Source organism: Heterocephalus glaber, unplaced genomic scaffold, assembly GCF_053883595.1.
Source record: "Heterocephalus glaber isolate CG9 unplaced genomic scaffold, H.glaber_assembly_v1.0 deba00001733, whole genome shotgun sequence".
NCBI lineage: Eukaryota > Metazoa > Chordata > Mammalia > Rodentia > Bathyergidae > Heterocephalus > Heterocephalus glaber.
The window spans coordinates 18,528,733-18,540,715 of NW_028258444.1; the positions used below are offsets into that span (position 1 = coordinate 18,528,733).

Here is an 11,983-nt window from a genome sequence, read left to right on the forward strand (position 1 = left end):
CTGGAATCCTCCCTTATTAGTGTCACTGGACGGCATCCCCCTCGGCCTACAGAGGGAGGGCCCGCAATTCTCCTGGAGCTGATACTTCTTCCTTCCCGTAGCAGAGAAGCCTAAGCTGCCCCCCCACCACCACCACCTTGCCAGTTATAACTAATAAGCCTTTGACTTTGTCAGAGATTGACAGGCAGGATGGGAGTCCTTTCTGGAGATCAAAGAAAGGGCTGCCATTTCCCCCCATTCCATGCACCAAGTTAAAGCAGCCACACACGATCCCCCAACCTCATTTTATTGGAAGAGACAACAGCAGCTATAGCCCTGAGGCCTAGGCCCGAGAGAGTGGAATGGCGACTGTACAGAATGAATTTAAATGCTAGGAATGAATTCACCAGTACCTCCAGTTCACAGGAAGGCTGCCAACGCTGGAGCCTAGAGCCTGAAAATGGAGATGAAGGAGGAAGGGATGGCGAGAGAAAATTGTCATAAGCGAGGACCAGTGCCTATACCAACCTAGCGTCTCTTCTCGCCTACACACTGGCTCCTAGTTTTTGTTCTTTGCCTCCTATGCCACCATGGCTTCCCTTCTGGTTTCTGGGCCTCTGAGGCCTGGCTGGTCAAGCTGCTCCCCAGCTCCAGGCAGAGGAGCGGATCACGATCTTGGACCCATTCTGGTCAAGCTTTCCCGCACAGCTGGTGGATGCGGCCGGTCCCTCCCTCAGCGCCCCGCTCCTCCTCCCGCCGGCCCCCTCGAGCCCCAAGAGTCCGCCCTTTGGCTGCCTCAGAGTGGGAGGGTCCGCCCCAGGTTACTAAAGGATGGGGTGGCGCCTTGGGCGGGGCCCGCAGGAAAGGAGTGAGGACTGGAGCGAAAGGGGAGCGAAGGTGCGGAGATGATGCCCAGCTCAGTCCGGGTAGATGATGAAGCCCGAGAAGGTGCTGTACTTGTTGGTGTTGCCGCCGTGCACCTTCCCGCCGTCGAGCTTGATGAAAACCTCGTCGCCCACATCAAGGTGTAGAATGACGCTGTTGCTGGCGTAGTCGTAATTCTGGTCCGCATCCTGAGCAATGGCGCTGGCCCGAACCTAGTGAGGGAGTAGACGAAAGTGGAGCTGGGATGACCAGGGAGATGAGCGGAGAAGGTGGTACTAGAGGGATCAGGGTGTGGGCTGGGAAAGGCAAGATGAAGCTAGTAGATCCTGAGCGGCTCTGGCTGTGCCGTGCACTAGCTGTGCAGCTTGGGGCACACATCAGGGCCCCAATCTGAGCGATAAAATAGGGGGTAATAATAGAACTTACCTCCTGAAGTTGTTAGGATTAAATGGGTTGCTACAAGTGGGGTGCGTTCAGAACAGTGGCTGTTATAGAGCCATTGTTACTGTTAGTGCTATCATTATTCTCATTTTAAAAATAAAATTAGAGCTGGGCGTGGTGGTGCAGACCTGTAGTCCCAGCACTCCAGATGCTGAGGCAGGAGGGTCACTGTGAGTTTGAGGTCAGCCTGGGCTACATAGTTCAAGACCAGCCTGGACTATATAGCAAGACTTTGTTGCCAAAAGCTAAAATAAAATAAAACAAGAAGCCTGTGGGATAATTTTTAAGATTCTGTGCCCACTGGGCCCTCTGGTGAGTCCTAAACTTGTGCTGGGTCATAGGTAAATCCGAGTGTGTGCCACAGCATGCTGGCACCATTGCTCTGGCCTCTGGGGTGCCCATTTCCCAGTGGAGCAGCAGCTGGTGCCCAACACATTCTGCCAAAACGAGGAGCCCTGTCTCCCCTCTCTGGCCTCAGGCTATTGCCTCAGGCTGTTAGCCCCCTCTTCAGCCCCCCTCTTCCTGTCCCACTGGGGCTGGTTATTAACTCATTAATTATTCATCATTATTCTAATCATTATTTACCATCCCCAGGGCCGCAGCAGTGCCCACAGGGTGGACAGAATACAGAGTAGGAACGGCACAGCCCCCACCCCCTCCAAAACCAACACACTCGAAATACATACTTGTCCCTGGGCCTCCTCCCAGACACCCTGCATAAACCAAGCATGCCTGCTCAGTGCCACATGCCCATCTACACCACCACTGTACTTTCACCTTCGCCGTCCCCACCGACAGACACTCAAATCACACACACTCACACTTCCTTACACACACACACACACACACACACTATCTCACCCCCATATGGACACCCAGGAACTCTCACTTGCTTCCTTCTGGTGCTGTTGGGAGACCCCAAAGCAGGTGCAGGAGGTGGGCCTGCAGCTGAGGTGTCCCCCTTAATGCGGAAGGGTGCTGCGGCAAAGCTGGCTTAGACAGAACTCCAAAGAATAGCCCGGAGGTACCCAGGTCACACCTCCCTCCATCCATCCCCTACTCCCTCATGTGGGGCATTCAGGGGTCACTGCTCAGCTCCAACCCCATTTGGCCTACATCACCCAGGCAGCCACCTCCGCCCTAGCCAAAAGCCTCACCCAGCAGCTCTGTGTGTCTGCAGCTGAGTCCTTGGGACTATACCCCAAAAGAGGGAAAAATGACTGTCTGGAGGGGCAGCAAGCAGGAGAACCTGGAGGCTGGGAGATTGCTAAGGAAGAATGTGAGGACTACTACGGACCAGGCCAGAATCAAAGATCTTGATCCTCCCTGTTCCTTGCCTCATTCTTCCTCCAAATCCATTTCTTCCACCTCCTAGATGGCCCCTGAACTGTCAGACCATTTCCCATCCCTGCCTACAAGATTCAGTCTTGTCAGAGGGCAAGGAATGGTCTAGTATTGGCCCCATGATGATCTGGGGTGAATGATAGGATCACTGCCTACCAAGTGGGCAAGCATTTTCTATTTTTACCTTTTCCTTAAAAATCCAAGCTCAATGCCCCCACATGGGTTATGCCTACTGACTGCTGATTGCCTGAGAAATGTGTTACATTCTGATTCCAAAAAGCCAGATAGATTCCAGGTAGCTTACCGCACACCAGGGATGGGAAACCCAAAGGACAGGGAGGGTGTCCACACACATACATGGGAGCTCAGGATAGGAGGAGAAAGGGGGCTGGGTAAACGGTAGTACAACACAATTGCCTAAAGTTGTAACGTGAGGTCGAAGCTGCCCAGACACTAAGCTTAAGTCATGAGTTCTAAATCAGATACCATTCCTAATGCTCTGTGAGACCCTGGGCAGGTGATCTTTCTCTGGCCCCTAATTTCAGTTGGCTAAATGAAATTATTTATTTGTTCTTTGCAGTCTTTCGCTCCTGGATTCACTGACGCTGTTTCAGGGGAGGAGCTGGGGTTGTGGAATGAGTGCGGGATTTGGGGCTAGGTGGGAGAGGGACATCTCACCTGTCCATTCTTCATCAAATCTGCCCACATGCTGGTACCGTCGCCGCCGCGCATGAGCACATGGTAAGCGAAGAAGTAGACGCCCGGCATGGGGCAGGTGAACTTGCCACTGGCCGCCTCGTAAGCATTGCCCACGTTGGTCACCACGTCGTCGAAGCGAAGCACCTCGTAACCCTCGTGAGGCCGCCGCAGGCCCGCGTAGAAGGCAATTCGAGGCATGTAGCCGGCAGGGGGCGCTGCCCCTCCCGGGCCTGGGCCAGGCGGGCCAGGAGGACCTGGCCGGCCTGGCTCTCCCGGGGGCCCTCTGGGACCTGGGGGTCCCGGAGGTCCCCGCAGGCCTGCCTTTCCGCGCCGGCCCACCTCTCCCTTGGCACCTGGCGGGAAAGGGGGCACGGAAGCGGGCGCGCCGTCGGGGCCCGGACCTCGGGCCCCGTGTGGATCACACACCATGCGGCAGCGGCCCAGCATCTCATAGTGCGCCGGCTCGCGCGAGCTGTGCACCAGCAGTGGGATGGCCACCAGCAGCAGTAGCACCATGGCCACCCCGACGGCCGCGCCTGCCACCCGCTTGCGGCGGCTCAGCCGCGACGCGGCCAGGGCCAGCAAATCCTCTTCACTTTTGGGCGCAATGGCGGCGGGGCCTGGGGCTCTCCGCGGGCCCAGAAGGCAGTGGCCGGGCTCCGGCCTGGGTCTGGGTCCCCCCGACGGCGGCGCCTGGCCCCCTGCCCCTGGGGGCTCCCGCCGCAGCGGCGCCGTTCCCCGACCCGCCTGTCTAGGGGGAGGTCCGTCCCCCCGCGGGCTGGGCCAGCGGCACCTTCTGCCGGCTCAGAACCCTTGATCCTGTTACCCTTCCGTGCAGTCCTAAGGGTCCTGGGCGCCTGGGATCGCGGCTTCTTGGACGGCTGGTTTCTTACAGGTCTTGGATACCTGCTCTCCAAGCATCTGCTTTCTCACGGATGGCGGTGCCAAGGTCCCAGGCTACACACACTGACCCGGCAGGAATGGGGACTCCTCGCGCTCTGGACGTCCCAGGCTCTGAGCTGCGGGTGGTGGCCCCTAGACGCGACCTCCTTGGGGGTGGTGCGCTCTAGCTCTTGGGGAGCCCTGACCCGCCTTCCTCCCTCAGCCGCGGCCACAGCCCTTGCGGGAGCCTTGGCCCGGCGTCTGTCTCCTGAAAGCGCTTTCCTTCTCCGAGTCCCTACCCTTCCTCCCCTTCCTCCCGGGCCGGCAGTGCGGGTGGTGTGAGTCGCGGCGCGGCGGGAGCCACTATAAGCGGCCGAAGGCGGAGCGACCCCTGGCGCCCAGATGCGGGAACGCGGGGGCGAGGCGGGCATCGCCCGTCCGCCGCCCCCCCCCCCCCCCCCGGGTTCCCGGCCTCTGGGTTCTTTGCTGCCTCTGAAGGTTCTGCAGGGACTCGCTGCTCCCACCCTATTCTTACTATCAATCTCTACCCGAAGTTTGGCATTCTCCGAGCCCAGAGGAAGCCAGAATCAGCGATAGGATAAACAAGGGTGAAGATACAAAGCGAGAAGATAGAGATGAATTGCCGAGCTAAAGGTGGGGGGGGGGCTCATAAACAGAAAACAAAACAAGAAGGGAGAGAAAAGATAGAAATTCGACCCTCCGCGACCCAACAGAACGCTGAATAACATATGGTGAAAGGTGTAACGGATACTTGTTGGCCTGAACTGGAAAAGGCACATTTCCTGCCCCCAACCCCAGCCCCTAGGTTTGGGGGTGCAAAGAGGTGGGGGGTGTGTGCGTGCGTGTCTGTGTGTGTTTGTGGAGAGAGAGAGAGAGAGAGAGACCGACCAGCCTCGGGGAGCAAGCAAGAAACCAACAGAAAAGCAGAGAAGGAGGGACAGAGAAATCAAAGAGACAGCCGGATAGAGAGACGCAGAGACAGAGACAAAGCTGCGAGAAGAGACTAACTGACAGCCCCAGAGCGGGAGAGGGAGAGACAGAGACGGAAAGAGAGAGACTGGAGCTGAGACAGGTTGACAGATCCAGAGAGAAATGTAAATGGCGCGCTGCAGAGAGACACCCAGGTCCGTGTTCGGACTCCAATGTGACATATCAACTATCGGGAAGAGGGGGCGGGGCGGTTCTGCCAGCAGAGTGGTAGGGACTGGGCCTGTGCACTGTGACAGTGTGCTGGAAAGTGTGGAGGTGGCCACAGGATCCTGGCCTTGTGTGTCCTTGGGTGAGTGGGATTGTGGATTGTGCTGTTTCTGTAAATGTTTGTGTGCGTGTGAGGGCTGTTTGAAGAGAGATATTTGAATTTATCTTCCTCTAAATCCCTAAATTTGGGAAAGCAAATGCCATCTCTCCTATGTGAGGACTGAAGAGTTCGGCGGGGGGAGTCTGAAGGCAGCTGTAGTCTCACTTGCCTAGCCCTTCTCAGCCCAACCTTCCCCCTGCCTTAGTCCCTTTCTGCCTCAGAAGTCTGCCCAGTCCACCTCCCTCGAGTGTCTGCTCTTAGACAAAACCCAGAAAAGTTACACCCCACCTAATGGGCGTTTGGTTAATTATGCAAATTGATACAACTGAAATGCAGATTAGGTGCTAAGCACCTTTCTGTCACTGTCTGCTTTCTGGGTGACCAAGAAGGAATGCCAGCTTTGATTTATCAGGGACTGGGTAGAAAACTATTGGCTGCACCCTTCTCTAACACCCAGGCCAGAGGCTTGGAGAAGGAAGGGGCTCTAGACTGGCAAAAGTGGAGCTGTTTGGAGACCCTAGAGGTTGGCAAGAGCAAAAGCCTCTGAATGACTAGGGTAAGCTAGGAGTGTGATGTGCAGAATATGTTGTGTAAAACAGAGCACGAGGCACACCAGGGTGTGGTTGTTGGGTAGAAAATGATTTTCTCATTCTTTACTGCTTCCCTGCACTCTGTCCCCATAATGATTTGGGGAGACTGAGCTTGCTGAGGCTGGATCTGTGTCTGGGTTAGAAGAGGTCCCTAGGGGGCTGAAGGGATTGGGAGAGAAAGGGTTGGCAGCCAGTGGGGGAGGGGCCTCCTGCTCCAACCCTAAATATAAATTCTATTCAAGGCCTTTGTTGCCATTTGTCGGGGGGGGGGGGCTGAGGGCCACGTCAGCCCCGTGCATGTCTAATTCCAAATCTGCTCCCCCAGGCTGGATGATGGATGGATTAGAGCAGGCCTGGCTCACTCCAGCCTCCTCTACCCGAGCCCCAGGCCCCATCCACCCCAAGTCCAACCACTGCTCTTTTTCCTCCTTCCCCCTGCCCTGCTCCACTCAGTAGAAGCCCTTGCTCCCCAGCCCTGCTCCCCATCCCCCTCATCCCACTCCCCACCATCCCTTTTTGAGCCCCTCACCTCAGCCCCTTCCAGGTACCAGGTCTCTTCTCTAGGCTTGAGCTTCCCCTCTGCTCCCATGCCCAGCCCAGGCTGTGAGCTGTGGTGACCAGCAGGGCTGCCAGTGGCCGCAGCAGCGGCATGTGTGGTGGGGGGAGCAGGCTTGGCTCACAGGGAGCCGAGGGGCCAGCTCCATGAATTTATTCATGTTCTGTTGCTCTTTCCCCACGCTCTGGAATGAAGCTGCCAGCTCACCAGGTCCTTATTGCTTCCTCTGCAGCTGTCACATTCGTCTGAGGAGGGACCTGGGTAAGGCTAAGACCAGCCTGTGCTCCAGAGGCTAGAAGCCAAGAAGGAATGCTGGGGCCCAAGCTGGGGTCCTGGACAATTTGCCCAGAGCTCTTCTGGTAGCCAAACTGGGAGCCTTGGGTTGGTGGTGTGCTTAGAAATAGAAGTAGGTAGAGAATGGTGTGCTGCAGGACAAGAAGGCCATGGATGCCGAAAAATAAAATAAAAAAGAGGCCTCGGACCTAAGGGCAATGTTGGTAGGAGGAGGGGATAACCGAAGAGCACTTTAACAGTCTCCTAGGTGCTTCTGTTTGAAAGCACACCTAGTCTGAATCCTGTATTAATCTCTCCCTTGATTAAGTATGAACTCTGACCCTAATCTCAAAGGATATAGCACACTTCTCTCCAATCCTAAAATGAATTTTAGCTCCATGACCTGACCCTAGGTGGAATGCATCCCCACCTGTCCCAGAACACAGGGTCTTCCCAGAATTTCTCCCAGGGCTATAGCCAGGTGTGTGTCAGAGTTCTGAGGACCAGACTTTTGATTAGCATGTGATTTACATATGATTTGCATGTGATATGTGCCTTCTACTCTGCAGAAGTTTTCATGTTAAAATTTTATGAAGTCTAGCGGAAAGGTCCTAGGTCCTTGAAGGTTCTTTTTTGTTCCTTCTCACTTTTTTTCTTTTTTGAGACAAGGCCTTGTTATATGACTTTTTTTTTGAGACAAGGTCTCTCTGTATAGTTCTGGCTGGCCTTGAACTCACTATGTAGCTTGAACTCACTATGTAGCTGGCCTCACACTTGTGGAGATCCTCCTGTCTCAGCCTCCTGAGTGCTGGGATTACAGGTATGCACCACCACACCTGTCATGGGTCTTGTTATATAGTTCAGACTGGCCTTGAACTATGTAACCCAGGCTGATTCACAGCAATCCTCCTGCCTCAGCCTCCTGAAGGAGTACTGAGATTACAGGCTCACCTCTCTTACACTTTTTTTGATTGGATTGACCCAGACCCCCTCAAGGAAAGAAAGGAGAGGAGAAGATAAGCAATAGAGAGCTCTTGGAAGGGAAGATTCTGGTAGTGTGATCTGCCTCCATTACTTGCACAAGCCTTAGTTTCCTCATCTATAAGAAGAGAAGAACCAGCTGGCTGGTGTTCCATGAAGATCCAAGGAAGCACTCTTTCACCCCTGTACTCTCTCTTTCCTCCTCCAGAGCAAGCCCTAATCCTCCTATACTCTGGCTTTCACTTCCTTACTGGAGGTTACATACAGCGGGAAGGAAAGCAGCCTGGGTTACCTGGTACCGGAGAAGGGAACTTGGTCCATTTGAGAGGCCAGCGGATTGCATCGGAAGGGAAATAACAGTATCGAGTATTGTATTGTAGGGCTTTTAACATGCATTTTTATAACACTCCTGAGAGGTAAACATGTTGTTCCCATTTCATAGATAAGGAAACTGGGGCCTAGAAAGGGGAAATGTCTTGTCCAGTCTCACCCCATAAGGGACAATTCTAGAATTGGAGTTATGATAGCTTGGATTCTTTCCCAAAGCTCTGGAAAAGAGTCAAATGGTGCCTGAGGCATTGGGCAGGAGAAAGCTGAACAGGAGTGTGAAGTGAGATTTGATGGGGTCTCAGAGGAAATCTCTCTATATATGAAGCCAACTGGGCAGGGTCCTGGCCCCCTGTGTCTGCTAACCCACTCAATGCTGTCAACTCTGACATCTAACATGCCTCAATTGCTGACTGAAGGAAGGCCAAAGTTAGTTAGCTACAGAGAACTGTTCAGTTGGATGAGGAGAAAGAAGCACAGGATGCAGAGAGAACAGAAAATGAAGTGAGCTAGAGGAAAATTGTCTCAAGGGGCTGACATCGGTTGTCCTTTTCTCACCCTGAGAGGAGCAACAATGGTGGCCCAAGAACCTCTGCACACTTGGCCTCCTTGTGGAGTTTAGGAGGCTCCACCTTAGGGGCCGAGCCAGTGTGCAATCCCAGGCCTAGGGCCTCCCACTCCTCAGTCAGTGCCGCTGGTCCCGCAGCTGCTGGCAGTCTTGGGTTCAAAGGGTTGCATCAGGGCCCATGGGGCTAAGAACGGGTTCCCAGCACCCCAGAGAGTGCGTGGAGATTGTCTCCAAGGGGCCTGTCGGGCCAGAGAGCGCTGATTTCCACCGGCTTTGGCTTCTGGTCCTCACCTACTTCTCAGCTTCCCTTTGTCCCGCCCCGCCTCGTCCCACTGCCCTCGCACTCCAGCCTCTGGAGTAATGAAATGTGGCTACTGGCTGCATAGACAGCTGTCAGAACCCTCATTTCTCCGCAGGGATATTGCAGGCCGCGCTGGGAGACGCACAGGGGAGGGGAGGGAGGTACGGCGGCGGCCGGCGGCGAGCCGAGGGAGGGGCGCGGGCTGGTGAGGACCAGGAGCCCAGGAGGTAGTGCCAAGCTCCAAGTTTCCAGGGTTTGGCTAAGTGAGATAAGCCCTAGGATGCTCTTTCTGCCTGGGGGCCCCTAGTGTTTTACCCTGCTCTGACAAGCAGCAGACACAACGGCCCCACAGCCACCGCCTGCCGATAAGACTTGACCCCGCACTCCCGTCCCGCACCCTGGGTGGGCTTCAGTGCGCACGGGCGTGAAGCGCCTCGGAGCCGGCAGCCGACCCGGTGCTTGCTTCCTCCCATCTCCTTCCATCCCTTCCCTCTTGCTCCCCCTCCCTTCTACGCTTCCTCCCCCGCGGCCGCGGCCTTTATTAGGGATTCCGCGGCTGTCGGTCCCGCCATCCATCCTGTCCGCCGGCAATTAGGCGGCCAGACAAAGAGCAGCTTCGGATGGATGAGGGTCCCGGCGGATCGGAAATGTGAAGGGTCAGCGCTGCCGCCCGCGGCGTACCCCGCTCCCCCTTCCGCATAATCACTGGCCGCCCGTCACTCAGCCGGGCGCCAGGGGAGCTCCAGCCCGGGAGAGGGCGGGGCTGGGGCTGCAGCCTAGGCGCCCAGGGCCGGGCGAGGGCAGACCTGCAGCAGGTGCGCCTCCGGCGCGGCGACCGGGAGCGGGACCCGAGGCGCCCGGCGAAGGGAGAGGGAGAGATCTGGGCCTCGGGCGACCTCGAGGGGATTGAGGGCCAGCGGCCTGGGGCCTTCCGATGGGGAAGCCGAGACTGGCTGCGGAAGAGAGGAGGATGTGGCCCAGGGTGCCTCCTGCTGGGAGACTGGGAGAGAAAGCCATAGGGTCTCCAATCCGAGCAAGTGGAGCTAAGCCCAGGACCACCCTCCTTAGGGAAACTAAGGGTCTCTAGTGTAATGCGCCTCCTAATTGGAACAGAATGATGCTTCGCTTTCTAATCCCCGATCTCTTGAATGAAATCCAACCCATCCACGTCAAATTAAGAAAAGCTCCAAGTCCGGACGAACCTGAGTGGAGTCTAAAGGAAGTTCAAGGAGTCCAGGTTTTACTGCAGATTCTTTGGCGCTAGCTCCCAGCTGACAAATCAACATCTCAATCTGACAATTAGTGATCGAGGTGGGGGGAGAGAGGGTCTTGCAGCCCCGGCCGCAAAGCCCTCCGGGCGGAAGGCAGAGGTAGGCGGTTCTGGCAGTGATGAACGACTCCAGGGGGGCCCAGGGCCCCGAGCAAGCATTCATTACTCCGCTGACAGGTGGGCGGCGGGCCTGGCGGGATGCGAGTGGACTTGTGTGAGGGGTGACAGGAGGGGGAGTGAGGGAGCATTTAACATTCCCACCTCTGTCTGCTGGGGTTTCTTCACTTCGACCCGGGTAGTTGGCTTCCTTGAACTCAGCCTTCCAGGTGTTGAAGCTTGCCCCGGTTGCTGGATTAGGGAAGGAAGGGTAGGGGGACATAAACTCTCTCCTAAGGTTAAGCAAAACGGTGAGGTGTCAAGAAAGGGTATAGATAGGCTTTAAGATTAGGCTCTTGGGTGTTACCTCAGAGGAATTTTGTGATTGTTCACACAGAGATGATGCCTGTGGCAGGGATTGATAGGTGTGTATCCGTGTTGGGATCATTGACCATGTGCCAGGGATGTGTCAGCCTGATTTTGTCAGCGGATGTGTGAGCTCCGAGTGTCTGAGGATGAGCCACCACCCCTCCCTGAGTGTCAGCCCCCTTCCCAGCTTACTGTCAGTTCTGGAGGAAATGGCAGGGGACACAGTGACAGCTGAGGTATGCTACTGAGGGGTGTGTGATATAAGTTAACTGTGAGAGTGCTGGTCAGGACAACTGCTCCCTCCTACAACCTCCACCATATACCACTACCACCTAATCATCTCACCATTTCTTCCCAAGCAAGTAGTTAATTTCCAGTTGGGAATCTTGGGGTGGGGGAATGATTCCCCAAAGAGTTCTTCATAGCTGAACTTCCACAGTCCCCGGTCTAAGATGTAATCCCCAGGCCTAGTCTCCAGAGAGAAGAGGTAGGTGGTGTTGAAGTCAGGAAGGGAAGGGGCAGAACTTCAGTTCTCCAAGACAGCTCACCTCATTTAGGCCTAGAGTTGCAGCTGCTGGGACCCTGACAGTTTTATGTTGTTAGTTTCTAGGGTAATAATTCCTCCCCCATGCCTCTCTTTCGTCACCCAGCTTTGCCTCCACTCTCCTCCCTCATTCTCAAACCATCAAGAAGTTAAGCCTAGCTATCTTCTCAGTTCTGAATCTCCTGGGCCTGCAGAGCAGAACTGAAACAACTCTAGGTCTCTGACCTTTGTTTTGTTAGCGAGTTTAAGGCACTTTCGCTTTGCTTTGCTCTGAGAGCTAGGTTATAATTGGATTCCCCATACCTTTGTCTCTTCCATCTTTGTGTCTGCATGTTTCCACTTTTACAGATCTTTTAATTTTGTCTCCCTACATTTTGGGGAAGTCTTTGTTCCTCTTGGGGCTCCCCTCTCTGGGAATATGCCCATGGGGATTGTGCCAGAGGGAGCAGGGCTTCTTCCTTCTTGCCCTCATCAATAGGCAATTTCCAACCCAAAGATGGTCAGGCCACTTCAGGGCCTGGCACACCAGGATCTCTTCTCATTCCGGGCACAGGCGCACC

At 55.3% G+C, this 11,983-nt stretch overlaps 1 protein-coding gene and 1 long non-coding RNA gene across 2 annotated transcripts; both read right to left on the reverse strand.

Moving 5' to 3' along the window:
• Positions 1-239: 239 nt before the first annotated feature.
• C1ql4 (complement C1q like 4) lies at positions 240-4,555 on the reverse strand. Its single transcript, XM_004863030.3, has 2 exons — positions 3,328-4,555; positions 240-1,076 (listed from the first exon to the last, which is right to left on the reverse strand). Exons 1-2 carry the CDS (start codon positions 3,862-3,864, stop codon positions 897-899), a joined length of 717 nt encoding a protein of 238 aa, XP_004863087.1. The 5' UTR covers positions 3,865-4,555; the 3' UTR covers positions 240-896.
• Positions 4,556-10,351: 5,796 nt separating this feature from the next.
• On the reverse strand, positions 10,352-11,983 carry LOC110345523 (uncharacterized). The gene is made up of 2 exons (XR_015446944.1): positions 11,225-11,983; positions 10,352-10,762 (listed from the first exon to the last, which is right to left on the reverse strand). It is a non-coding gene; the product is annotated as an uncharacterized LOC110345523 (long non-coding RNA).

What these genes read in the sequence shown, in the direction of transcription:
- C1ql4 (XM_004863030.3), bottom strand. Translation starts at nt 3,864, where the DNA reads ATGGTGCTACTGCTGCTGGTGGCCATCCCACTGCTGGTGCACAGCTCG. An exon ending in ATTTGATGAAGAATGGACAG is followed by an intron (nt 1,077 to 3,327) that starts GTGAGATGTCCC and finishes CTCCCTCACTAG; the next exon opens with GTTCGGGCCAGCGCCATTGC.